Source organism: Barbatula barbatula (assembly GCF_947034865.1).
Source record: "Barbatula barbatula genome assembly, chromosome: 23".
Classification (NCBI taxonomy): Eukaryota; Metazoa; Chordata; class Actinopteri; order Cypriniformes; family Nemacheilidae; genus Barbatula; species Barbatula barbatula.
The window spans coordinates 2,265,466-2,290,032 of NC_136786.1; the positions used below are offsets into that span (position 1 = coordinate 2,265,466).

Below are 24,567 nucleotides of genomic sequence, written 5' to 3' on the forward strand. Positions count from 1 at the left end.
GATACACAATAATATGTTTTAAATTTTAAAAAGTAAATTAAAATAAATCATGATCGTTTTCTAAAGTATGTTTTCATAGGTGTTAATCGCTTCATTTTCGTTGGAAGAAAAAACAACTACCACACTGTAGCGAAGACGTACTGGTATTGGATGAGAAACCGAACCGTGTATTGGTGCAGTAACATTATGCAATTACAAGAACTGCACCGATGCAGATGTCATATCATAGCAATCTATCAATAAATGCACACACGCACGCGCACGCGCACCTTGTACTCTCTGATGTTCGCTCTGCTCGGCGCCCCTGCGGATTGAAAAACGCACTGAATCCATGCAGACTCAGATCAGGGGAGGAGCCGAAACTTGACGCAGGGCACCGCCGTTACAAATTAGTTTTTAAAGGGGACTGAAGCGATCACAAATTAATTAATCAAATAATTTTTAGGGGGGCTGGGCTGAAGCCCCCCTAAAAAAGGCCTAGTGACGCCCCTGAGCTACACAATGTAGCTATATCGATTTAAAATGTTTTTAAATAGCTGCTTGCTGGATAGAATCTGCGAAGAAGCTTAAAGGACACTTCTCTAACCTATTTTAAGGCAATAGTCAGAATTTCTTCCAATCTAAATTCATATAGTTTGCTCCAGTTGACATCTTTCTGAAACAAGGCAGAATCTGTTTGTTATTTGGACTGTATAGACTGTGGATTGCGTCAAAGTTTATCAGTTATTGTTTGAATAGGATCACAAAGAGGCGGCATGGAGGCTTTTATGCAACATACAAAGATAATTAAGTAATAAACCATCTTTGCTAAAAATACCCCAACAAATAAGGATTTGTTTTTGTAAAGTATATTTTCATTGTTCCATATAATATAAGAGTGTGGAGAAAAATTGTGCTTGTAAAGAAGAGACCAAGAAAGAACCATTATTGGATTTAGACAACAGTACAGTTATCCACCTTCTAAGAACCACCATGCTGAGAAAACACACAATTTGTAATTAAATTATATGTGAGGGACATTTCAAGAAGTGTTTCATCCAATTCATTTTAAAAGTAAGGTGGAGGGAATTAAAATACAGAAAATGTAAGCCTATATTTCCATGCTCATAACTACAGTGTTCTTGATATAATGCAGTTCCTCCAAACAAAATAAAAATGCAAGACACTTTGCCGATTGCAAAAATCAGATTGAAGGATTGGTGCAATATGTGAACCGAAATCGAAATTGAGATTTTTACATCAACTGAAAGCTGAATAGTTAAGCTTTTTATTGATATATGGGTTGTTAGGATGGGACAATATCTGGTGGAGATACAAGAGTGTAAAGCTCTGGAAGTAAAGGGTGCAAAAAATCTAAATATTGAGAAAATCGCCTTTGAAGTTGTTAATCCGAGGCACAGTAGCAGGCCATCCACTCACAAAAATAAAGTTTTTATATATTTTGGGTTGAAAATTTAAAAAATATCTTTATGGAACATGATCTTTACTTAATATCCTAATGAGTTTTGGCATAAAAGAAAAATCTATAATTTTGACCCACACAATGTATTTTTGGCTTTTACAAAAATGTTCCTGTGCTACTTAAGACATGAAGATATGAATCTTCATCATTAATATTATGTAAATCTTTCAGTGCAATGGAGGATATATCAGCTATAACATTAGTTTCCTCTTCTTACATTGAAAATGTTAGTTTGAAATTTGATTCAAAATGGAAGAAAAAATGGGGTTATATCGAACCTTTTTCTTTTATTTTTTGTAACATTAACTTAAACATTAAATGAAACTCAGATTCCAAAAGCGTAGTGAACATTGTCTAAAAACATGGACAGGAAATAGAATAGAACATGCTATAGAACCAGAAACCAAAAATGTGCTTATTTTAAATTTGATGTGGCATTTTTACAGATGACACCTGCTTCTACTTTTCAATCGGATTCCAAAACAAGTACACTAAACACATGGCATTTATTTCAAAACATTCAATCAAAACATTATTTATTTATTTAAAATAAAAATAATATATCAAAAGCTAACCTTTAGAACTGATCTACAAGTTTACAAATCCACGGTACCTAAATCAATTAATATAAACAATAGTCTCACTCCATTCATATATACAATGCATAAAGTACCCTTATTTATTTTCAACATGAATGTCTACAATTGCATATAGACCACAGTGTTATTATTTAAATGTGGCTTTTTTCAAAGGCATGTGGTTTTGGTGAAGCTGATTTTACATCCTCAACATAGTGGACAAAAAACGATTATAAATTCCAAACCACCGGTGCTCAGACATCATGAGACGAGCTCTAATGTTGCTTTATAAACTGATCATTGCTTCAACAACATGAGTAGACCACAGCATTCGTTTTGCAGCAGACAGATAGATGGAAGAGATATACTGTTGCACATTATTACTTGTAACAGCATCTTCAGTGATTTTCACGTCCTCTGATTGAAGGCACTAAATGAACAGCAATGCAATAACAGTAAAGAACATAACTAAAATAAACAATAGCAGCAGTACAGAAAGACACTTACAAACTAACCAAAACACGTCAGACCATGAACAAACCCTCTAAACAAGGCACCACATCGCCATCTTAACACACCTCTGTGATACAGAAGCAGCACTGCACTGCAAAAATATTATATTCACCCAGTCTCAAACTTTCAGACGCACACAACTAAACCAAGCCTTGTTCTGTGTTTTGGTTTGTGTGTATGTGAAACGCAGAGCAGATAAGAACATTTTGTTCTGCACTATTCATGTTAACCACTCACTCTTAAAGGGATAGTTCATCATTTACAAAGGAATATATTTGGAAGAATGTCAGTAAGGGAAAATAGGAAATATGTGGTAGGGCAAATAAATACTATGGGAGTCAATGAGGGAGGAGATCTATATGGTTACTGACATTCTTTCAAATATCTTTCTTTTCTTTGTTGTGCTGAAGACAATGTATACAGGTTTGGAACAATCTGAGGGTAAATCTGAGAGTAAATGATGACAGAATGTTAAGGTAAACTATCCCATTAAAGGCATCACTATGCTACAAAAGTTTCACACACTTACAAATAAACATCAAGCTTACGAAAACCGTCATGAACAATGTGTCAATTCACCCTAAAATCAAATAAAATGTAAATAAAGTCTCTTTTTTGGGTAAATCAGACATCGCTTTGTAAAATTCACTCATACGTGATGTTCCCTAATCCCTGCTCATTGTGAATATATATGACCACCTGATAACAACTGAATTTGCCTAGAAGCCTGAAATACTTGACAGCAGTTTATGATTGTCGTAACATAACACAGGATAATTTAACTAAGACTAAAACCCTGATGGTTTTTTCAAATACATTTTTCCAGATATTCTAAATGAAACTGTCAAAACATGATCTCCGTTTTGGCATTTGGACTTAAAAGTGCACGTTCTACATGGGGTATTAGTGTTTAAATATAAATGAAACATTTGTCTTTATGTGTCAATCGAGATTATCACTGAAGCGGAGCCGGTAAAATGCCTCCTTCAACGAGTCCTCGTTGTCTTTAGAGATCGGTTCATTTGCTGTCACGCTCAGAGCTTCACTCTCTGATACGTCGTCCTTGAACTTCCGTTTGGTAAGAATCACAGGTTCCGTCCCGATTGGATCTGTGTGCTGCTGTCCATCTGGTCCAGTCAGGATGAAGTAAGAGGCATGGCGACCTCGCTCCAACAGCGTCGCTACACACAAACACAGAAAGGTCTTTGAGATTTACGATTTGCAAAATATTTTGTTTGGACAATCACACTTGGTAGCTGACCTGGTAAAGAGTCAAGAATATAATAAAAAAATAAAAATGTTTAAATAAATTATTTTTAGACGACAGAGATACCTTTAAAGGAGATAATGTTCTGGACAGGATTATTTCTTTCAAGCAGAAGTTGGGGATAGTGAGGATGAAGCAGAAAAGATGAATACATCTGAATATAAAGAAGCACAAATAAGTAAAAACTGGGTGCAAGTATATATTTGTGGATGTTTGTATGCTTGTTTGCGCTTGCTCCTTACGGTTTGGTTGTTGTCACTTTGTCCCCAGAGCATAAACACAGAGAAGCCGTTTAGCGTGAGCACAGACGCTGGACGAGGACTCTGTGCCCAGGACAACAGACCGATCTGCCACAGGACCTCGCCAGTCTTACCATCGAGAACCATCACCTAAAACACAGTAACCAGCCATACAGCTCAGAGAACGCAATGACATGTCTGCCAGAATTATTCCTTTTAGCACGTTAGAAATGAAACACTCACTCTTTTGGTTTCATTGCCGAGATCATCTTCTACCATTATGTCCAGAATTGTATCTTTGTTGAAATGTCCAAATGTTGGCACGCTAGAAACACACACAGGAGCACATCAGTGTACATCACACAAAAACTTCTCACCGGTCCGGCTGGATCTGATTCTTTATTGCACCTGAGCAGATTGCTAGTGTTGGTGGTCCACGCGATCTCCAGTTTGTCTGTGTGTAGCAGTGACACGCTGGATCCCGTCTGGATGAGCAGCGATGGAGCAGAACCCCCACGAACGACCAGCACACGCTTCAGAGAATCAGAGCTATGTCAACCAATCGTTGTGGTTATCAGGGAACACACGGAAAGAGAGTGAATGAGATTCAGCGTCTTAGACAGTTTGATAATCCAATCTTCATTATACAAATATATGTACTGATAAAGAGGAATGAATCCAGTGTTCCTGTCGGCTTTCTTTTCCCAGCTGTCGTCTTTCTTCAGCACTAATTTCGGACCGTTTGTAGCCCGTACTACCAAACGCTGCATGCTGACGGCATAGAGACCAGAATCTGAGAGAGAAAGAGAGAGATGAGCTCAGAGGAGTTTAACACTGTGTCTACACCGGAGGCAACATTTTGAATTATAATGGGTTCTTTTGTCGTGTCGCGTGCATTCCCGGTGTAAAGGAGATGAGGAGAGTACAGATGCTGTGATCAGACACACACCTGTGAGTAAGAGCAGGTATGGAGCTCCAGTGGTCGGGTGGAACTGCAGGTGAGCAAATACACCATTCACACCGACATCCACCCTCGAGCCAATCGGATCACCTGATTTACCCGAGAAAAACACCAGCTCGGTCTGAAAGAGAGAAGAGATGACAGGAAACAGTAAAGTCAGTGATAGCACAATGGATTACTTATTCATTTGGATTTATTTCAATGTTTAAATCTAAGTGTTGTGTGTGTGTTTCTGTGCTTGTGTTTATGTATGTTATAAATGTGATGTGAATTGTGTGTGCGTACTTGTACTCTGTATTTTGTGGGTAATATGTGTGTTTGCTTTGTGTGTTGATGTTTGTTTTATTATGAATTACATGTGTGTGAACGAATATGAGTGTGTATGAGTTTTGTGTGTTGTACCGGTACAGGAGTGAGTAGAGTTGTTTCAGGATCATATGAGAGGACAGCGAAGTCTTCGGCTCCATCAGCGTTGAGATCCGGAAGACTGATCAGAGGAAGATTTGCATTCATCACACTAGCACGTGGCTGCTGCCACATGATCAAACCTGATGGAACGAAAACAAAACACATGTCCCATTTAAAAGTGTCCTCTTAATTGGTATAAGCTTTCACCGTGGTAATACTTTGTTTTTATGTTAGTGACGTAGTGGTCAGTACCGTTTTTTTTATCAACCGCAGTGAAATTGTCCGAATGAGCAACGAGGCATCCTGGTCCCTTCTGGCCAATCCCCTTCACTCCACACTCCACCCAATCAAATTCAGGCGCTAAAGGCAGTTCCCATTGTGTCTGCCCTTTAGTCCCATCCACAGCCGTCAAAATCAGACATGGGGGGGATAAATCTGAAAAGCAAACATTCAGTGTCATTTCTGAATTATTATAAAAATTCTAAGCTTTCATCTGTACATTTATTTTTTCCTGAAAGGGATAGTTCACCCAAAAATGAAAAATTCTTCATCATCTACTCACCCTCATGTAATGCTATACCTGTATAAATTACTTTGAAATTTTACTTTGAAAGATATAGGAAATGATGTTTCCGTTCTGTGACATCATTGACTACTATTAGTGGGAAATATTAAATGGTCATCAAAGGTGCCCCAGAAACCCATTTGTTTTCCCAATTTCTTAAAAATATCTCATTTGTGTTCAGCAGAACAACAAAAAGAAAATATTTATTTCCTACTATGGTACTGGATCATGTCCCAAAACTGAAAATTGTTAACATTTTCCAAATCAACAAGGGTGAACTGTCCCTTTAAGCATTCTTGCATGTGCATCTGTGTTTATCTCACCTGCGCTCATGCATGTGTTTCGGCTGGGTTCAGAACCTCTATACACGAAGAAGACATCCAGGACTTTGTCTTCATTTGCATCCTCAAAAGCCAGGAAATCATAAGTGGCTATAGGGAGAAACATATTCAGTAACACATATACATGAATGTCGCTGTCTTTTCTTAAGCAGAGGTGGATTTAAAGTGCACTTGTTAGTGACTATCTCTCTCACCTGCAGCTGGTATTGTACTGTTCCAGGTGGACAGGTACTGCGGCCGTACGGGGCACGGGAGGATGAACGAGAAAGCGAAGACGACGGCCAGACACAAGAAGAGAGAGAAAAGAAAAGCAGCCGTGCGCCATCCCATCAGGGGCGATAAGCCCAGCTTACCTGCGCAGCTTTCCTCCTTAGGCACGCCCCCATCTATCTCTCCGCCCTTCAGAGGCTCTGCCTCAAAACTACGCCCTGATGCATCTGTCATCTCAGACCAGCAAAACGTCACACCACTGTGAAGCATATAGAATATGTTAATGATGGGGATGTAACGATTCACTGAATTGTACCTGAATTCAAACCTGTCACAGTCCTGAAGCCCCAACCATTAGGCAACAACACACTGGACTCTACCATATTCAACAGCCTACATAACTGCAAACACAAAACAAAGTCCTGCTTCGTTGTCTGAACATCCTAACAAAAGCACAAGAACAAAAGTCATGCTGCAGCAAGCCCAGTGCCAAACAAACACCCTCATTCTGGAATCATGTCAAACACATCTACACTACCACTTGACAAACTAAACACACAGACACACACTTACCGAAGCACGTTAAATATTAAATAAAGAATCTGTTAAGTGCCAAGGAAAACCTCTTATAGACATATGGTCATGTACCCTCTACATAACATTATACATAGCACAACCACACACACACTTTAGAGTCGTTCTCAGGCTTTAACTAATACAGTTATGCAGAAGAGAACTATTTGTTACTACATTATTTAAAATATATTTGGTAAAATACATGTTTGTTCCCAACAAAAACAGAAATTACGACTTAGTTTTGTGTAGAGCGAATACAACTATTTCTTTCTTAATTATACATTGAAGTCAGGCAGCTGATCTCATTACACTTTAACTCAATCACCTTTACTTGTTCAGTAGACAGACACCCAGGAATACATTAAATGTTCGTCTTTTAGAAAACACACACATCAGTTGAAAACAAACCTGGTGAGTGACAGATCCTGCTGTGTGCTGTGTGCACTTCCGCGTACGGCACCCTGTCAGGGTCAAACAGACATTTCGTTTCCACATGAATGTATTAAATTATTAACTTTTAATGAAACCTATTTACGCACTCAGGTCATTACATCGTTATTTGTGTTTGGCAAGCTCTAAAAGTAAAAATCACTTTACAAAAGGTAATTTCAACATTTGTCATTTAAAATTGCGAAAGGTCTTTGTAATTACCTTTCGAGTCTGTTTCTAAAGTGATTTTTAAACAAGCATATAGTACTTATATTTACTTTATTTGATTTAATTGCTACGGTTTATTTACAGAACTGCGTCTTTATAAAAATAAGAAAAACCTGCACCTATTGCGATGACGTAGCGCCCTCTGATTGGTCCCTTCTCCATTTGAGTTCGTTTTCTTTTCGGTGGCGCTTGAAGAGACAGACGACGGCGATAGACACCTTGTGATACGTGTCGCAGATGATTTAAACGTTGTTTTTCATTATAAAACCGGTATCGTCATTGCGTGAAAAGCAAGAAAATCGTGTCAGGATGTCGGCTCAGGCTCAGATGAGAGCTTTGTTGGATCAGCTGATGGGAACGTCGAGGGATGGTGAGTGTTAGCCGCGAGCTAACGGTTCTGACAGGATTTCTGAAGGCCGCGCGCTCAGATTAAACAGACACACGTAAATTAAATTCAGATTTTGATGTGAAGTATCTTCAGAATAGCTAAACGTAGCATTTCTTTCTCAAGAAATGCGTCAGTTTAATGTTTGTGTCCTTGCAAGGGGAACATCGGCGTTGGGGTGACGTTACGTTCGTGTGTGTTAAGCTAATGCTAATGTGCCATCAGGGCCTTGTCAGACATACTGATTTGTAACTTGTTATTCACATTATTTTATTTGCATAATGACGTAAAATAAAGGATAAATTCCAGATATTGAAATGGTAACGTTTTGCACAGAAGAAAATATATTTCATCAAATCAAACTATTACATTATTATTATTATTATTAAATATCGTAAAGTTTCGGAATGGGTATAGTCGTAAAAGTGTGTTTTAAACGAAACGGAGACATACTTGAGGCTAGTCGATCAGTATCAAGCGCGATCAATTCATCGTTTAATGAGGGACCGTAAGGACAATGAAAAGTGAAGGGCATTATTTTCACTGTGACACTTCCAAAGTTCACTGATAGCGTTGTCCAATAGTTATGCACGTATTTTCCACCAAGTTACGTATTTTGGGCTTTTTCAAATAATTGATCACTAATAATTGTTAATAGTGATTGTTTTATTATATTATATACGGTTTCCCCAACATTGGATGCAAACATTAAACGTAGAGCAGCATTACAAAGAGGGAGTTAGACTTCAGATTCTGAGATACATGTTCCAAACAAAGAGGATTTTACTAAAGATGGGACTTGATATAAAATGTGTTACCGGCTGTAAGAAATCTCACCCTTCGTGTGAATGAAGAGACTGTCTGTGTGTATGCTGAGATGAATTCATATGCTTCCCGTACATTTGTTTCATACAGACTGAACAATTGTGGCCCCTTTATTCTATTCATTAAGGTTCAGTGTATCTTTGCCAGCCTACATCTGCAAGGGAGTTGCAGAAAAGCCTCATGTTCATCGAGCCGTGAGTCACCAATGCTTTTTAAAGCTGTTATGAATATGAAAAGAACAATACTGTTTGCTTTCCAGCAGTAACTGTTTCACACAACACGCTAGTTGGTAACGTAAGAGTGAGCAGAGAGGATGCGAAGGTTCTGCTCAGATGGCTGTAGTACAATCTCTGCATGAGCATCTTTGCTCAAATCTCACAAAAAAAGGAAAGAAAAACAAATTCCTCCGCCGACGTCTTCACTTTTACTCTTGTGTATCATTCCCAACTTCCTCATTACAGGTTGGGGCAAGAAAAGGTTTTCCCTTTAAACTTTTAGAGGCTTGGACTGCAGGAGGGGTACTGAATGGGAGAGATCTCGCAGTGTGTATAAAATTAACCTTTTACTTTAGTTTTGGATTTGCTTCCTTTTTATCATTTAATCTTGGTTGTATTTTTGTATGTTATATCATTCAGCATTTGTCGTTGTGCTCCCCAGCACAACTGTTAAAATGACTCGCTGAAACATGAAATTCCCCTCTGATCTTAATCCATGTACACTATTTGCTCAGTTGGTTTAGAATTGATTATACAATGCATCAGGGCTGGGCGATGCAGATAAAAAAATTGGGAAAATAAGTCTGTAAAATGTGTCCGTGGATAAGTTTCTTGAATGTTCACGATGTTTGTATTTTCACGTGGCTTTTTTATGCATAAATGTTATATATAGGTTGAATAGATTTAACTAGTCATTGCAAAGAGCCACACAATTAGGTAGGTCGGTACACATGTAATGATATATATATATATATAATTAAAAAGTACATAAATATTCAAATGTACTTATGTAAAGTCATTTAATGTTGATTTTTTTCATATCCCCCAGCTCTAATGCACACACAACTCTGTAGAAATGCACAAAACCAATTTATATGGAGAGCAGTCAATATCGGTGACAAGCCTCTTAGGCTGGTCCAGAATCAGTTGTTGCCATCACTTTGAGACAGTCTTATTCAAGCGGAAGTAAAATAAACAGGCCCGGGGTCAGAGGATACACCATATTTAAACTCCACTCTCCATGAAAGAAGATCTTTCCTGTGTAACTTGAAGACTGCAATGATGATATCAGACGTATTAACATAATACAGCTGCGATCTCATGATTTTACTACTGGCAGAGACAGAACTTTGACCCTTGGGCACCAAGTTAGCAGTTTTTAGCGCCGCAGTGTGTGAGACTCGTAGAAGTGTGCGCGGAGTCTCATTCAATGTCAATCATGTGCTCTGTCCTTGCAGGCGATGAATCAAGACAGCGAGTTAAATTCACAGATGAGCGTGTCTGCAAATCACACCTCCTTAACTGCTGCCCACATGACATCCTCTCTGGAACAGTAAGTATTCAGCTTGCACTGTTTATTATTACATCCGCTTGTTCGTATTGATGACTTTCCTGGTTTTGGTGTATTTCTAGCGCATGGACCTTGGGGAATGCTCCAAGATACATGACCTGGCACTGAGAGCAGATTATGAGATCGCCTCGAAAGAGAGAGACCTGTTCTTTGAGCTCGATGTAAGTTTCTATTAAGTGGTATTAAATATGCTGTTGCCAAGATTTGAAGATAATGCTAACAATACAACATTCTATTTCATCAATGCTTGACTGAAGAAGAATTGTTTTGCTTTGTGTTCTGTAGGCGGTTGATCACCTGGAGTCGTTTATTGCAGATTGTGACCGCAGGACCGAGTTAGCCAAGAAGCGTCTCGCTGAGACACAAGAGGAGATCAGCGCTGAGGTCGCTGCAAAGGTGTGTGTTGTGTTTGTGAGGCAGGGCAGCATGATGATATGCACCGTGGGACAGTACAAAGTGATTTAACAGAACTGCTTTTAAAGCTGATAAAGGAGCTAAGATGAAAAGGTTTGATGCTATTTGTGTGCGCTGCAGAGATGAGTTGTGTGTGTCATTCATTTTTCCGTGTCAGGCGGAAAAGGTTCACGAGTTAAACGAGGAAATTGGGAAACTCCTGGCAAAGGCCGAGCAGCTCGGTGCTGAAGGAAATGTGGACGACGCCCAGAAAATTCTGCAGGAGGTGGAGAAAGTCAGAGCTAAAAAGAAAGACGCAGAGGTCAGATTTTTTTCAAAGTGTAATTTAAGATTGCAGTGTTTTCTGGGTGTTTACTTGATGTAGGACAGGCCTTGTTTTCCCCTATTAAATTAAACTTCGAATTAGAAAACTCTAATGTGTTTACTTTGCAGGAGGAGTACAGGAACTCTATGCCCGCCTCCAGTTTTCAGCAGCAGAAGTTGCGTGTGTGTGAGGTGTGCTCCGCTTACCTGGGCCTACATGACAACGACCGCCGTCTCGCTGACCACTTTGGTGGTAAACTGCACCTGGGCTTCATCCAGATCAGAGAGAAGCTGGAGCAGCTAAAGGTAACCAGATGGTCCTTCCCAAAGTAAAGCTGTCATTCGATAGAACTGTAAATTATTTTATTTCTCCCAAGAAAACTGTGCAGGAAAAACAGGAGAAACGAAACCAGGAGCGACTGCGGCGAAGAGAAGAAAGGGAGAAAGAAGAGAAAATGAAAAAGAGGTGAACAAACTATACACATTTTATCAAGTTGTGTAAGCTTCTGTCATGCTTCCAAGGTTATTTTTGTGAAAAATACACTACAATCTAACTTTGTCGTGCCTGTTTTCCTGTAGGACCAAGTCACGCAGTCAAGAGCGCAAGAGGTAGTTTTTATTACATTCAATATTTCTTTCTGCTAGAACAAGAAATTAAGCCTTTACAATGGAAAAACATTTCATTTGTATGTGATATTATATTTACATGTAGCCATTAAACAGATGCTGTATCCAAAATAGCCATTTGCATGCAAGAGAGAAACATCCCACACCGCTGAGTTCCAAGAATAAACTCTATTAGATCAGTACAGATGAAAGATGCAGACCAACAGGATACAACATTATGGAAAGTAATGTTCTCATGTTTTTTTGTAGGTCTCGTGAGCGCGATCGAGAGCGCAGACGCAGACGTTCCCGCTCCGCATCACGGGAGCGCCGCAGGTCCCCCTCTCGCTCAAGAGAGCGTGACAGACGTCGTAGGCACAAATCTCGCTCCAGTTCCCGATCACGCCACAGCCGAGAGCATTCACACAAGTAAGTTTACATCTAACCTCAGTTTTCAGACACACTATTCTCCATTTCCCTAAAGTTAACCTGTGTGTGTGTGTTAGGTCTTCACGGGACCGAGATCGTGAGAGGGACAGCAAGCACAGTTCATCTGAGCGGAGATCAGATGGGCTAAATGGAAGGACAGATTCTCGCCGTCATGATGACAGAGAGGCTGGAGAAATCTGATAATCTCATTCTATCACAAACACAATACATGCCGTTCTCCAATGTTAAACCCATTTTTATTTATCCCATTGACCTTTGTCTGTAGAAAACAACCTGTTATGCTTTCATAAAATCATTGTAGTCTTTTCCTTGTCAGTCCAATGAGATTTTGTCTGTCTTATCCACTGTACAGCAAATAAAAAGACTTAAGTGGCAAGAGTTTTTAAAATTTTTGTTAATCTTTCTACAACAGTGTACATGACCACATCATAATTTTTTTCTGCCTTTAATGTATCTCTAATGATTGTTTTTTTATTTGTTTGGCTGTGTGTCCTGAGTGGATGTAGGCATGTATTGCAGAAAGCTTGTTTTACTTTTAAACTGACCTCGGAACAGCTTTCAACGCCCTGTCTTTGAATATAGCTGCAGTATTCCCCAAACAGAGAGACTGAGCCTGTTCACTCAGTAGCACACAAGTAGGAGTGTAATAAATTTAAAGGCATCTTTCACTGTATTTTGTTTGTTTTTCCAAATGTATATGATCTTTTATAATGCTGTTTTGCGTCATGTTATCCTTTCAAAGTGCATTAAATGGTTTTATGAATATCATTGGTATTTGTATGGTCATTACTAAGGGCTGAAATATGTTCGTACAAAGCTCTTTGTATTCTTCTCGGAATGTTATAGGTACTGGTCATATAATTAGAATATCATCAAAAAGTTGATTTATTTCACTAATTCCATTCAAAAAGTGAAACTTGTTTAATATATTTTAATTCAATACACACAGACTGATATATTTCAAATTTGTATTTCTTTTAATTTTGATGATTTTAACTGACAACTAAGGAAAATCCCAAATTCAGGATCTCAGGTTAAGAAATTGAAGACACATGTTGCCACAATCTAATCTAATTAACTTAAAACATCTCCAAAGCCTTTAAATGTTCTCTCAGTCAAGTTCTGCAGGCTACATAATCATGGGGAAGACTGCTGTCTTGACCGTTGTCCAAAAGATGACCATTGACACCTTGCACAAGGATGGCAAGACACAAAAGGTCATTGCAGAAGAGGCTGGCTGTTCACAGAGCTCTGTGTCCACGCACATTGAGCGGCGAAGGGAAGGAAAAGATGTGGTAGAAAAAAAAGAGTACAAGCAATAGCGATAACCGCACCCTGGAGAGGATTGTGAAACAAAACCCATTCAAAAATGTGTGGGAGATTCACAAAGAGTGGAAGGGAGCTGGAGTTAGTGCTTCAAGAACCACTACACACAGACGTATGCAAGACATAGGTTTCAGCTGTCGTACTCCTTGTGTCAAGCCACCCTTGAACAACAGACAGCGTCAGAAGCGTTTCGCCTGGGCTAAAAAGACTGGATGCTGTTCTCTGATGAAAGTAAACTTTGTATTTCCTTTGGAAATCAGGGTCCCGGAGTCTGGAGGAAGAGAAGAGAGGAGAAGCTCACAATCCACGTTACTTGAGGTCCGGTGTAAAGTTTCCACAGTCAGTGATGATTGGGGTGCCATGTCATCTGCTGGTATTGGTCCACTGTGTTTTCTGAGGTCCAAGGTCAATGCAGCCGTAGGCCAGGAAGTTTTAGAGCACTTCATGCTTCCTGCTGCTGACCAACTTTATGGAGATGCAGATTTCATTCTCCAACAGGACTTGGCACCTGCAACCAGTACTTGGTTTAAGGACCGTGGTATCCCTGTTCTTAATTGGCCAGCAAACTCGCCTGACCTTAATTGTGAAGAGGAAGATGCGATATGCCAGACCCAATAATGCAGAAGAGCTGAGGGCCACTATCAGAGTAACCTGTGTTCTCATAACACATGAGCAGTGCCACAGACTGATCGACTCCATGCCAGTAATTCAAGCAAAAGGAGCCCCAACTTAGTATTGAGTGCTGTACATGCTCATACTTTTCATGTTCATACTTCAAAGTTGGCCAAGATTTCTAAAAGTCCTTTCTTTGTATTGGCCTTAAGTAATATTCAAATTTTCTGAGATACTGAATTTGGGATTTTTCTTAGTTGTCAGTTATAATCATCAAAATTAAAATAAATAAACATTTGAAATATATCAGTCTGTGTGATGAATGAATATAATATAAAAGTTTCACTTTTTGAATGGAACTTTTTGATGATATTCTAATTATATGACCAGCACCTGTACATTTAGGCGTGGTTTCCTGGACAGGGATTTGTCCTTCATTATTACAACATAGGACATTTACAGTGAGGTAATTGATGTTATTATAGTATATAACTGGAAGACAACATAGTTTGTTACTTGAATAAAACAATTCACCTTGTTTTTCTAAATATGATGAGGTCCTCAACCTCAATACAATCCTTTAAGTTTTACTTCGAGTAATGTGAGCAAAAATGATTTTTTGCAAGGTTATGATTTATGTAAGACATAAATAGACATTTTTCTATAGGAGCATGGTTGAATCTTGGCAGTGATTAGTTTTCTTATATAATTGTTTAATATTTAATTATCAACACTTAGACGTACATGGACGTACAGGAAATTTGCTTAATTATATATATTAATATTTTCTTATTTGAACTTGCGGTTAAAGACTTCATGTATGTAATATAATTATAGTATGTACATTAAATGAAGTACTTACAAACAAATATAAAAAAATGTAACATTTTTTATTATTATTATTATTAAACAATCCCAGTTCCTCGACTTCACCGGAAAGAGAGGTCGTCACTGGGGCGGCTTTGATCGTCATCTCCGGTGACGTCACTTACAGCCTAGTCAAAACAACTGAAACATGACGCTAACGTCTCTCAAATGCGAATAAAATGTCGGATTTCTAGCAATCGCCGATAAACACATGGCGTGTTATTCATCCTTATGTCATGGTTGATCGGGACTGTGAGTTTGACAGCGTTTTAATCGGGATAAAGGATTCAAAATCCGCTCTGAAAAGCATCGCTGTCGTTACCGGTTTGCTAACGGCAGGCGTCAGTCCAGCCATCAGACCCGGTGCGCGTGAATTTATTTGTACATTTTACTAGAAATATCACATCTATGATCTTATAGGGACAGTTAACACAACTAGTAGTTGTTGTAACGTGACTTATCTGTGAGTCACAAATACATCCGTGAAGTTTCGTTTCTAGTCACCATGACTTCTACATTGAATGATTTGTTTTACAATGTCGACGGTTGTGATTACATTACAGGAGTTGTGTGTTTACTGTCTTACTTATGTAGTCATGACTCATCTGACACAGCTGTCCGATCTGTGTCACATGCGTGTCATTTTATAACTGCGTGTAGTATGCTTCTGGAATGGGTCACTGTTGTCCCACACTGTGTTGTTTTGTGTGGTGTTGTGTGTATTATTGTAGTCCTGACGGGTAAGTGTGTAATGTGTGTTTCCCTGCAGTGTGAGAGGTTTCACTTCAGGCAGGTATTTGGACCCCCGGGTTGAGGCCGGTGCTCACCGAAGAGACGGGGAACAGGATTTGTAAGCAGGGGAGAGCTGCCACCACGGAGCCAGTGGAAAAGATGGCGAGCAGCCCGGAGAAAAGCACCTCGGCGCAGGAGCTCAAGGAGCAGGGGAACCGACTGTTCCTCAGCCGCAAATACCAGGAGGCCGCCACCTGCTACAGTAAAGCCATTGTGAGTCTACGTTATGATCTGCCTCTGATGATAGATAGTCTACCAAAAATCCATAGACATGATTTTGGTTTGATGTGTGCAGAATCGGAATCCCTCCGTGGCCGTGTACTACACTAACCGGGCGTTGTGCTACGTGAAGTTACAGCAGCATGACAAGGCATTGGCCGACTGTAAACATGCCCTTGAACTTGACTGCCAATCGGTAAAGGCGCACTTTTTTCTTGGCCAGTGCCAGCTGGAACTGGAGAATTATGAAGAGGCCATTGGCAATCTACAGAGAGGTGCACACGCAGCCGTCTTCACAAGATTGCAAAGAATCATTTCTATACATACAGAAATACACAATTGTTTCTATGAGTTATACATTTTTAACTTTCCAACTGGTGCTTTCAGCTTATAACCTGGCAAGGGAACAGCGTTTGAATTTCGGAGACGATATCCCAAGTGCCCTTCGCATTGCTAAGAAGAAACGCTGGAACAGTATAGAGGACAAGCGGATCAGTCAAGAGAACGAGCTGCACGCGTATCTCACTAAACTCATACTGGCAGAAAAAGAGAGGTGAGGCTCGCATCATTTCCGCCGGTGCTGTTGATGATCGTATAAATATAGCTGCCTTTTAATATTCATCCTCTTTGTGTGTGTTTTCAGAGAGATAGAAAACTGCCGAGAGAAGCAGACAGAAGACAGTCCGAACGGAAGTGAAATTTGCAAGATCAAATCCAAACATGTGAGACATGTGCTTTTTAATGTACATGCATCTCTGAATTGTGTGCGAATTCTCTAATGATGTCATTTCCTGTGCTCTGTGTAGGATAAATATTTGATGGACATGGAAGAGCTCTTCTCTCAAGTAGATGAAAAGAGGAAGGTAAGAAATTGTGATACGTGGTGCACTTAGACATGAAGGAATGAATAATATAACCAGGGTTCCCAACGATTTTTAAACTATGAGGTTTGATTTGATATTTTATATACCTCTATTTTATAAATCTAATGTAATGACATTAAGACCTTATTAATGTGTTTTGTGTCCAGAAGATTCCTGATCCACAATCATTTTAGGGACAATTATTTAAATTGTATGGTTATTTATCTTTGTGCAGAAGCGGGATATTCCAGATTATTTGTGTGGGAAGATCAGTTTTGAGCTCATGAGAGAGCCTTGCATAACACCCAGCGGTATAACCTATGACCGCAAAGACATCGAGGAACATCTACAGGTACACAAACACACCAATGACATGAAATATGTACTGAACATGACATCACAATGATGACAAATATTTAGCGTGTGATTCTCATTTGAATCGTTTTGATTGTTTCTGTCCGTTCCTACAAAACATATTTACATGAGCTGGTTTGGATTGATTAATGGGGTCTTTAATGCTCTCTCTCTCTGTAGCGTGTTGGTCATTTTGACCCAGTAACCCGCAGCCCACTGACCCAAGATCAGCTGATTCCCAATCTGGCCATGAAGGAGGTGATTGACGCTTTCATCCAGGAGAACGGTTGGGTGGAGGACTATTAAACACACACACACACACGAGCGGACAGACGCCTGAATGAACTCTCCTGTAAATTCATGCACTTTAATCAGTGGAGCTTTGCTGTGGAATATCTCACCGACAGGAGTCAGCAGCACCCTCAGGAAGCCTCTGAAACCCTCCGCTCGACGGGTGCGAATACTAAAAATGAAAACACGCAAGCGCTCTCGTCTTTCCCTTACAGAATGCATCGATCTGGCCTGCCTGCGGGTTTTGTTCGGGACGCAAACATTTTCGAATGTTTGCGGTCACGAAAATAGTCAACAGTTGAATAGTCCTGCTGTTCAGTGCAAACCATGATGCTGTAATTTCATTACATGAACCATAAAAAGCATAGACACATCACTAATAATCATTAAGCGAAGAGGAGACTGTACATGGTTAGCGTTACGTGGGCTGACATGTGTTTCTTTGTTCTTTAGAGATCTATATGCAGAATGAATGAGATCTAAGCGAGTGTGAATAGTTGTAACATGTAGAATGTTTCTAAGACTTCTCTTGCGCTTGGGTTCTAGCAGGATTATAGAGTTTTGTATATGCAGCCTGTAATCCACATGTATTTAGACATTCATGTATGGCTGCCAATCATTCAAAATGAACTGAGAATCTGTCGCATTCAGACTACATCATCATTTCTTATGATGTATGAAACGTTTCTTCTCACTGTGTGTTTGTGTATTCGAGAGAGGAGTAAATGAAATCTGTTCTTTTTCTGTCTAAAAGCCACACAAACACGTTTCTTGTTTAGTATCAGTATTTTTTCTTTCTTTGGTCCGGTGACCCTTTAGTAGCTGAATAATACAGATCCCAAACTGTCCATTCGATTCAGGTGAAATATTACTGAATCGTAACATGTTTAGGTTGGATGCATGTTAAATAAATGTTTTGTTTTTTGTAAAAAAAAGTTTGTTTTATTTAAGTGATCAGGATATGTAGTTCTGATAAGAAGTTTCCGAAGATGGGGCTGGTGAATTCATGCTGAAGGGCCAAAAGCTGAAGTGTTTGCAGCGAGTCACTAGAGGTCAGCATACAGCAGATAAACTCATCACTGCTGAATAAAACACTAGTTTGATCATGTCGAGAGGAGGGAGACAGAGCTGAAAGATCAGCATCACTTCACCCTGGTTAAATGTTTTGAACCAGTACAGTTTCACTTCTACTCGATGGAGACGTTAGTAAGTTATGAAGTTTCAAATGATTTCTCTGAGCTGATGGCAACAGGACCGCTTTTGTCCTCTTTATAGAGAACTCGTCAATACTTTTCTGTGACGTGACATCTGAAGTGTGTATGAAATCTTTCAAGAATAACTATGTCATATAAAATTCTAATATTTGACAGTGAACATGCACTTAAAAACAGCATCTCTGACATAATTTAGATAAACCTGGAAAAATCCAAAGGCCAGAATGAACTGTTCAAATGCGCAGATCTAATGAAAAATTCTGATAAAAATATGTGATTTGTGTTTACATTCATTATTATGTATTATGTGTTTTTATGTCAGGCGTGTCAGTCCGACTGACGGAGGTTGTTGTATGAATCTTTATATCACTATGTGAACACATTGCTACCATGATAACCAACACAGTAATAATCTCCTGCATCTTCAGTCTTGACTCCACTGATGCTCAGAGTGAAATCTGTGTTTGATCCACTGCCACTGAATCTAGATGGAGTATTTGTGTGTAGCTCATTTACTTTAAAAATCAGAAGTTTAGGAGCTTCTCCAGGTTTCTGCTGATACCAGGAAAGAGGCTGATAACCCCAACCTTGATAGATGTTATGGCTGGTTTTACAGGTGATGGTAACTATGTCTCTTAGTGACTCTTGATTCTACATAAAGATAAATATTAGTTACATTAGAGTAAATGGTATTTAACATGGAGGATAGTAAATCAAAATCTGTGTAAGATAAATTTCTTGGAAGCAACAAGACGCCAAACAACAACAAAATACTATATAAAAAAATTCTTCATATTTCTCAAAACTTAAATTTCTTCATAATTTTCTCAGATTTATAAATTACTGTTGGATATTGTTGTTGTTCGATGTCTTGTCCTTTTATTCACAATTCGGACATCCAGAGTACGATTTTGTGCGATTATACATGTCAGCATTTGATTTAAAATGGCAACTCATTACCACAAGACGAAACGGCGTTAAAACCCAGATAGCACAGTTACATCTGTAAGATGTCTGCTAAAGACCTGGAGCTCTGGACAACATCTGCTGTGTAAAATATCAGCTAAACATCCTAGAAAGAGCTGTTCTAGCCATTCTAAATCATACACATCTTACTGACATCTTCTCGAGGTCTATAGGAGATCTCCAGTAAGCAGACAGCAACACTGATGTGTGTGGTCAGCAAGGGCTTCCCTTCAGACTGGAGCTTGAGCTGGAAGGTGGACGGGAACAGCAGGTCTCAGGAGAACAGCGCTGGACTCCTGCAGAAGAACGGTCTGTACAGCTGGAGCAGCAGTCTGACTCTCTCTGAACACGACTGGATCAAGAGCGTCTCAGTGAGCTGTGAGGCCACACGAGGAGACCAGACAGTCACTGGACAAGTGAAGAGAGATCAGTGTTCTCAATAGATCCTCTGTCTTCTGCTCTCTTCTTCTCATTCACGTCTCACAACAGTGGCTTTCTATTCATATGTGCTTCATTCATTCAGTGATGAGTTTCTTTTCTAAATGTCAACAAAAGACAAATAACAAATTCTTTTGTTGATTTCTTTTGTCTCTTTTGAACTTAAATATCTGTTGGGTCGTTTTGGTCAAACTCAAGGTTTTACATTTATAAATAAACTTGACCCAATGAACCATAGACACACCTGCAGATAAATAATGGAACAAGTGTTTTATTTGATGTTTGTGGGGTGACTGCACTATAAACAGCCCAAAAGGGCTCATGTGACATCCCTTTTCATCTCTCTCCACTGGCTACTGGTTGAAGCCCGTATCAGATTCAAGTCACTGATGTTTGCATACAGGACTATCACTGGATCTGCACTGGCATACTTTCACACCCTACTACACTCCTACACCCCATCAAGAACCCTGCGTTCAGCAAACCAGCGGCGCCTTGTAATGCCTTTTCATAAAGGCATTAAATCCCTTTCCCGCTCATTCTCCTTCACAACTCCTTCCATTCTTCCTAACTCGGTCCGGTCAACCACATCTCTCACAACCTTCAAAAAACTACTTAAAACCCATCTCTTCTGTGAATACTTGACAGACATATGAAAAATTAAACAGGCAGTGGTCTAGCTTTTGTTGAAACTAGTAACTTTATATTTGCACCTATTCAGGGACGTGCACAGGGGGGTTGCTCAGGTTGCCCGGGCAACTGCCCATATGCCCATCTCGACTCACGTTGCCCTCCCGAGGTGGAAAATAAATAAATAAATCATGTACAATGAATGCAGAATTTCACATAAGTCTAGATAAAAAACGCGAAAAGCCTCATTCACCTCCGTATTCGGGCAACGAAAGTGAAAGTCAGAAGGGGAAGGGCGAACTCTGTTCAGCGCTGCACGTGACCGGCCCCTGAGCTGAGCCAGCATGAGCGGCCCTAGAAGGAGATTGTCGGGTGATACGACTCAACGCCACACGTCTGGATTTCGGACAGTCCGGATTTTAAGCCCCCGCGTCCGTGGCAGCCTCAAACCGGACACTCATTTGTCAGGTCTCGGGTCTAGCGCCTGTGGGGTTTTTTTTCCACTTATATCTTGATGCTTTTTTTCTGACATTCACGCACCTTGTTACGTTGTTTGCTCCATTATTAGTTTACACTCTTCACCTGGGGCTTTCTGATTTTCCCGCTCTTTCTCCAGCTGATCCTTGTTTTCTCTCAGCTCACTTTTCTTTATATTCCTCATGTTTCCTCTTGTCTGGGTCAGTCCGTTTGGTTTAATCACCTGAAGGTTGTCCTATCCAGTCTTGTCTTGTGAGTACATGTCTCTTGACATCGTCTTGTCTTGTCCAGGCTCCAGAGCTGTTAATCTACACCAGATATCTATCTCTGCCTTGCTCCCTGTTAAATCTGGAGTTCCCAACTGCCATTATCTCTGCTCAAGGGACCTCAATGCTACCTTCTGATGCCTGTGGGATCTGCTGGTTTGCCACACAGAATCACATCGGTAGATACGCCGTCCTCAAGTGGATTTGTCCGTGGCCCTCGCTGGGTGGAATTACTTTGCTTTGCCTTGCTTTCAGCAGGTGGATTTTCCTTTGACCACGCTAGGCGGACTTTGCGTTTACCTGCATTCAGCAGGAGGATTTTGTCTTGGCCCACGCTGGGCGGAATTACTTATTTTTTGAGTCAACTCTGATTATTTTCCCCCCTACTGGAATACGCACCTCTTGGTGCAGTCCCCTGATTCTCCTGGCCGAGCGTTCGAGCCTTATTGACTGTTGCTATTTTTGACTTTCACCATTACTGTCTGGGTCAATTATTCACTGTGCGGGCTTTCTGTGCTGGTCTAATAAAGTCTCCATTCTCCTGCATTTGACTCTTGAGTCGTTCATAACAGAACGGACTGACCAAGATGGAGTCAGCAGGACCCGATCCCCTTCGCGCTGCAATCTCTCAGCAGGGGGCCTTGTTGGGACAACAAGCTACCCAACTGAATGCGACCGCTCAGGAGATCGGAACCCTTAATTCCCGCGTCGCTGAACTTTCCACCCTCTATAGAGAACTTCAAGGGTCCTCTACTGGCCGAGACTCCCATGCGAACCCCATGCGAACAACCCACCCATCTATGATGGTGACCCTCAATCCTGTCGAGCCTTCCTCTCTCAATGTGCCTTGGTCTTTGCCTTGCAACCCCGCCGTTATGCCTCGGAAGCCACTAAGGTGGCATATGTTATCACCCTCCTCTCCGGCTCTGCCCGGGACTGGGCGGTGGCAGTATGGGACACTCAGGCTCCGTGCTGTGCCTCTTTTGAACTCTTCCGCCAAGAGATGACTAGCCTTTTTGACCGAACGGCCCAGGGGGATGAGGCAGCTGCCCAATTATCCCGTTTGACCCAAAAAGGAGGGTCGGTCACGGACTACGCCATCCGCCTCCGAACCCTCGCAGCAGCATGCGACTGGAACAAGAGTGCCCTTCGTGCCCGTTTCCTTGACGGACTAGACGCCAGCTTGGCGGATGAACTGGCCCCCCTAGATCTCCCCACTGAACTCGAGGCCCTAATCAATTTATCTGTACGTGTCGAGAGCCGCTTGATTCGGCGTCGCCAGCGCCGGCTAACCAACCCCTTCTGGAAGGTCCCACCGACGGGAGAGACGGAATCGACTACGTCTTACGCCTCAGGAGAAGCAGCAGCGTCTGGCCCAAGGACTTTGTTTGTACTGTGGCAAGGCGGGGCATTTTGCTATTCAGTGCCCTTTAAAATCCAAAGCCCACTGATAAATCGGAGAGTACTGGTGGGCGCCATCTCTTCATCAAGCTCTCCTGGCAGCCGCAGTCTGCTCCCCTTTCGCCTGCAGTTCCAAGGGTGTATCCACTCTGGACAAGCGCTCCTCGACTCAGGAGCCGATTGCCAAGCCTGTAGATGCATTGACCCTGGCGGGCAAACCCCTTTCAACGATCACCCACATCACTCCCTCTGTGAGTCTTTCCCTTTCGGGTAACCACCACGAAAGGATTGTGCTGTATGTCATCGAGACTCCTGAGAACCAGCTGGTGCTGGGTCACCCATGGTTGGTACAGCACAATACTCACGTGGATTGGGGTTACAATTCTATTTTAGCCTGGAGCCAATCATGTCATGTTTCTTGTCTAGGTTCTGCCTCTTCTCTCTGTTTTTTGTCCTCCGCAGACGCTACCCGCCGATCTGAAGGGCGTCCCGGTGGAATACCATGATCTTGGCACTGTTTTCAGCAAGTCCCGGGCCACCTCGCTTCCTCCGCATCGCCCCTACGACTGCGCTATTGAACTTCTTCCTGGCACTTCTCCGCCCAAGGGTCGACTTTATTCCCTTTCTGGTCCTGAGAGAGAGGCCATGAACACTTATATTCAGGAGTCTCTCCTGGCTGGTCTCATACGGCACTCATCCTCCCCGGCGGGTGCAGGGTTCTTCTTCGTTCAGAAGAAGGATGGCTCCCTACGCCCTTGTATCGATTATCGAGGTCTAAACGACATCACGGTTAAGAACAGGTACCCCCTACCGCTCATGTCTTCTGCCTTCGAACTATTGCAGGGAGCCCAGGTCTTCACTAAGTTAGACCTTCGCAATGCCTATCACCTTGTCCGCATAAGGGAGGGAGATGAGTGGAAGACAGCCTTCAACACACCAACGGGACATTATGAGTATTTGGTTCTCCCCTTTGGTTTGACCAATGCTCCCGCTGTCTTCCAGGACCTCGTTAATAGCGTTTTGGGTGACATGATTAACCAATTTGTCTTTGTGTACTTGGACGATATTCAAATTTTTCCCCCCTCTCTCCAGATGCACACCCTACACGTTAGACGGGTCCTCCAACGATTGCTCGAGAACCAATTGTTTGTCAAAGCGGAGAAGTGCGAATTCCATGCAGAGTCTGTTACGTTCCTTGGTCATATCATCTCTTCAGGTGGGATTAAGGCAGATCCTGCTAAGACTAGTGCTGTTGCCGAATGGCCCAAACCCGACTCTCGTAAGGCACTTCAAAGATTCCTGGGTTTCGCCAACTTCTACCGGCGTTTCATTAGGGGCTTTGGTCTCATTGCCACACCTCTCACGGCATTAACCTCCACCAAGAGAGCGTTCATATGGAACCATGACGCCCAGGTGGCCTTTGACACTTTAAAGTCTCGTTTTGTCTCTGCACATGTCCTGTCTTTTCCAGATCCTGAACGCCAGTTCATTGTAGAGGTTGATGCCTCAGATGTCGGGGTCGGCG

The 24,567-nt window shown here is 41.2% G+C and overlaps 3 protein-coding genes across 10 annotated transcripts; 2 read left to right on the forward strand and 1 right to left on the reverse strand.

The window, feature by feature from the left end:
- Nucleotides 1–1,731: 1,731 nt before the first annotated feature.
- Nucleotides 1,732–8,033, reverse strand: fam234a (family with sequence similarity 234 member A). 3 transcript variants are annotated; one of them, XM_079488132.1, is made up of 13 exons: nt 7,897–8,033; nt 7,529–7,581; nt 6,529–6,803; nt 6,317–6,424; nt 5,681–5,863; nt 5,423–5,568; nt 5,009–5,141; nt 4,720–4,852; nt 4,468–4,608; nt 4,303–4,384; nt 4,063–4,209; nt 3,887–3,974; nt 1,732–3,734 (listed from the first exon to the last, which is right to left on the reverse strand). In XM_079488132.1, exons 3-13 carry the CDS (start codon nt 6,776–6,778, stop codon nt 3,496–3,498), a joined length of 1,650 nt encoding a protein of 549 aa, XP_079344258.1. In that variant the 5' UTR covers nt 6,779–6,803; nt 7,529–7,581; nt 7,897–8,033; the 3' UTR covers nt 1,732–3,495. The 3 variants fall into 3 exon arrangements, with proteins under 3 accessions (XP_079344258.1, XP_079344257.1, XP_079344259.1); XM_079488131.1 differs by lacking the exon at nt 7,897–8,033 and having other exon boundaries at nt 7,529–7,624; XM_079488133.1 differs by lacking the exon at nt 7,897–8,033 and having other exon boundaries at nt 7,446–7,550.
- Nucleotides 7,904–13,089, forward strand: luc7l (LUC7-like). Of its 5 annotated transcripts, XM_079488152.1 has the most exons (12): nt 7,948–8,147; nt 9,115–9,181; nt 9,449–9,529; nt 10,441–10,535; nt 10,616–10,714; nt 10,839–10,949; nt 11,125–11,268; nt 11,400–11,576; nt 11,648–11,736; nt 11,850–11,879; nt 12,147–12,305; nt 12,383–13,089. In XM_079488152.1, the coding sequence occupies exons 5-12, from the start codon at nt 10,619–10,621 to the stop codon at nt 12,504–12,506; spliced, it is 930 nt and encodes a 309-aa protein (XP_079344278.1). In that variant the 5' UTR covers nt 7,948–8,147; nt 9,115–9,181; nt 9,449–9,529; nt 10,441–10,535; nt 10,616–10,618; the 3' UTR covers nt 12,507–13,089. The 5 variants fall into 5 exon arrangements, with proteins under 5 accessions (XP_079344275.1, XP_079344274.1, XP_079344278.1 ...); XM_079488148.1 differs by lacking the exon at nt 9,449–9,529 and having other exon boundaries at nt 7,942–8,147; XM_079488151.1 differs by having other exon boundaries at nt 9,115–9,529.
- A 2,100-nt stretch (nt 13,090–15,189) lies between these two features.
- On the forward strand, nt 15,190–19,158 carry stub1 (STIP1 homology and U-Box containing protein 1). Of its 2 annotated transcripts, none has more exons than XM_079488156.1 (8): nt 15,190–15,494; nt 15,901–16,136; nt 16,219–16,417; nt 16,530–16,695; nt 16,786–16,864; nt 16,949–17,005; nt 17,241–17,357; nt 17,540–19,158. In XM_079488156.1, the coding sequence occupies exons 2-8, from the start codon at nt 16,023–16,025 to the stop codon at nt 17,663–17,665; spliced, it is 858 nt and encodes a 285-aa protein (XP_079344282.1). In that variant the 5' UTR covers nt 15,190–15,494; nt 15,901–16,022; the 3' UTR covers nt 17,666–19,158. The 2 variants fall into 2 exon arrangements, with proteins under 2 accessions (XP_079344282.1, XP_079344283.1); XM_079488157.1 differs by having other exon boundaries at nt 15,236–15,383; nt 17,540–18,578.
- Nucleotides 19,159–24,567: the final 5,409 nt, after the last annotated feature.

What these genes read in the sequence shown, in the direction of transcription:
- luc7l (XM_079488148.1), top strand. An exon ending in GCGCTGAGGTCGCTGCAAAG is followed by an intron (nt 10,950 to 11,124) that starts GTGTGTGTTGTG and finishes TTTCCGTGTCAG; the next exon opens with GCGGAAAAGGTTCACGAGTT. An exon ending in AGCCGAGAGCATTCACACAA is followed by an intron (nt 12,306 to 12,382) that starts GTAAGTTTACAT and finishes TGTGTGTGTTAG; the next exon opens with GTCTTCACGGGACCGAGATC.
- fam234a (XM_079488132.1), bottom strand. Translation starts at nt 6,778, where the DNA reads ATGACAGATGCATCAGGGCGTAGTTTTGAGGCAGAGCCTCTGAAGGGC. An exon ending in AAACACATGCATGAGCGCAG is followed by an intron (nt 5,864 to 6,316) that starts GTGAGATAAACA and finishes TTTGCTTTTCAG; the next exon opens with ATTTATCCCCCCCATGTCTG. An exon ending in ATACCTGCTCTTACTCACAG is followed by an intron (nt 4,853 to 5,008) that starts GTGTGTGTCTGA and finishes TTTCTCTCTCAG; the next exon opens with ATTCTGGTCTCTATGCCGTC.
- stub1 (XM_079488156.1), top strand. Translation starts at nt 16,023, where the DNA reads ATGGCGAGCAGCCCGGAGAAAAGCACCTCGGCGCAGGAGCTCAAGGAG. An exon ending in GCAAGATCAAATCCAAACAT is followed by an intron (nt 16,865 to 16,948) that starts GTGAGACATGTG and finishes TGCTCTGTGTAG; the next exon opens with GATAAATATTTGATGGACAT. An exon ending in ACATCGAGGAACATCTACAG is followed by an intron (nt 17,358 to 17,539) that starts GTACACAAACAC and finishes CTCTCTCTGTAG; the next exon opens with CGTGTTGGTCATTTTGACCC.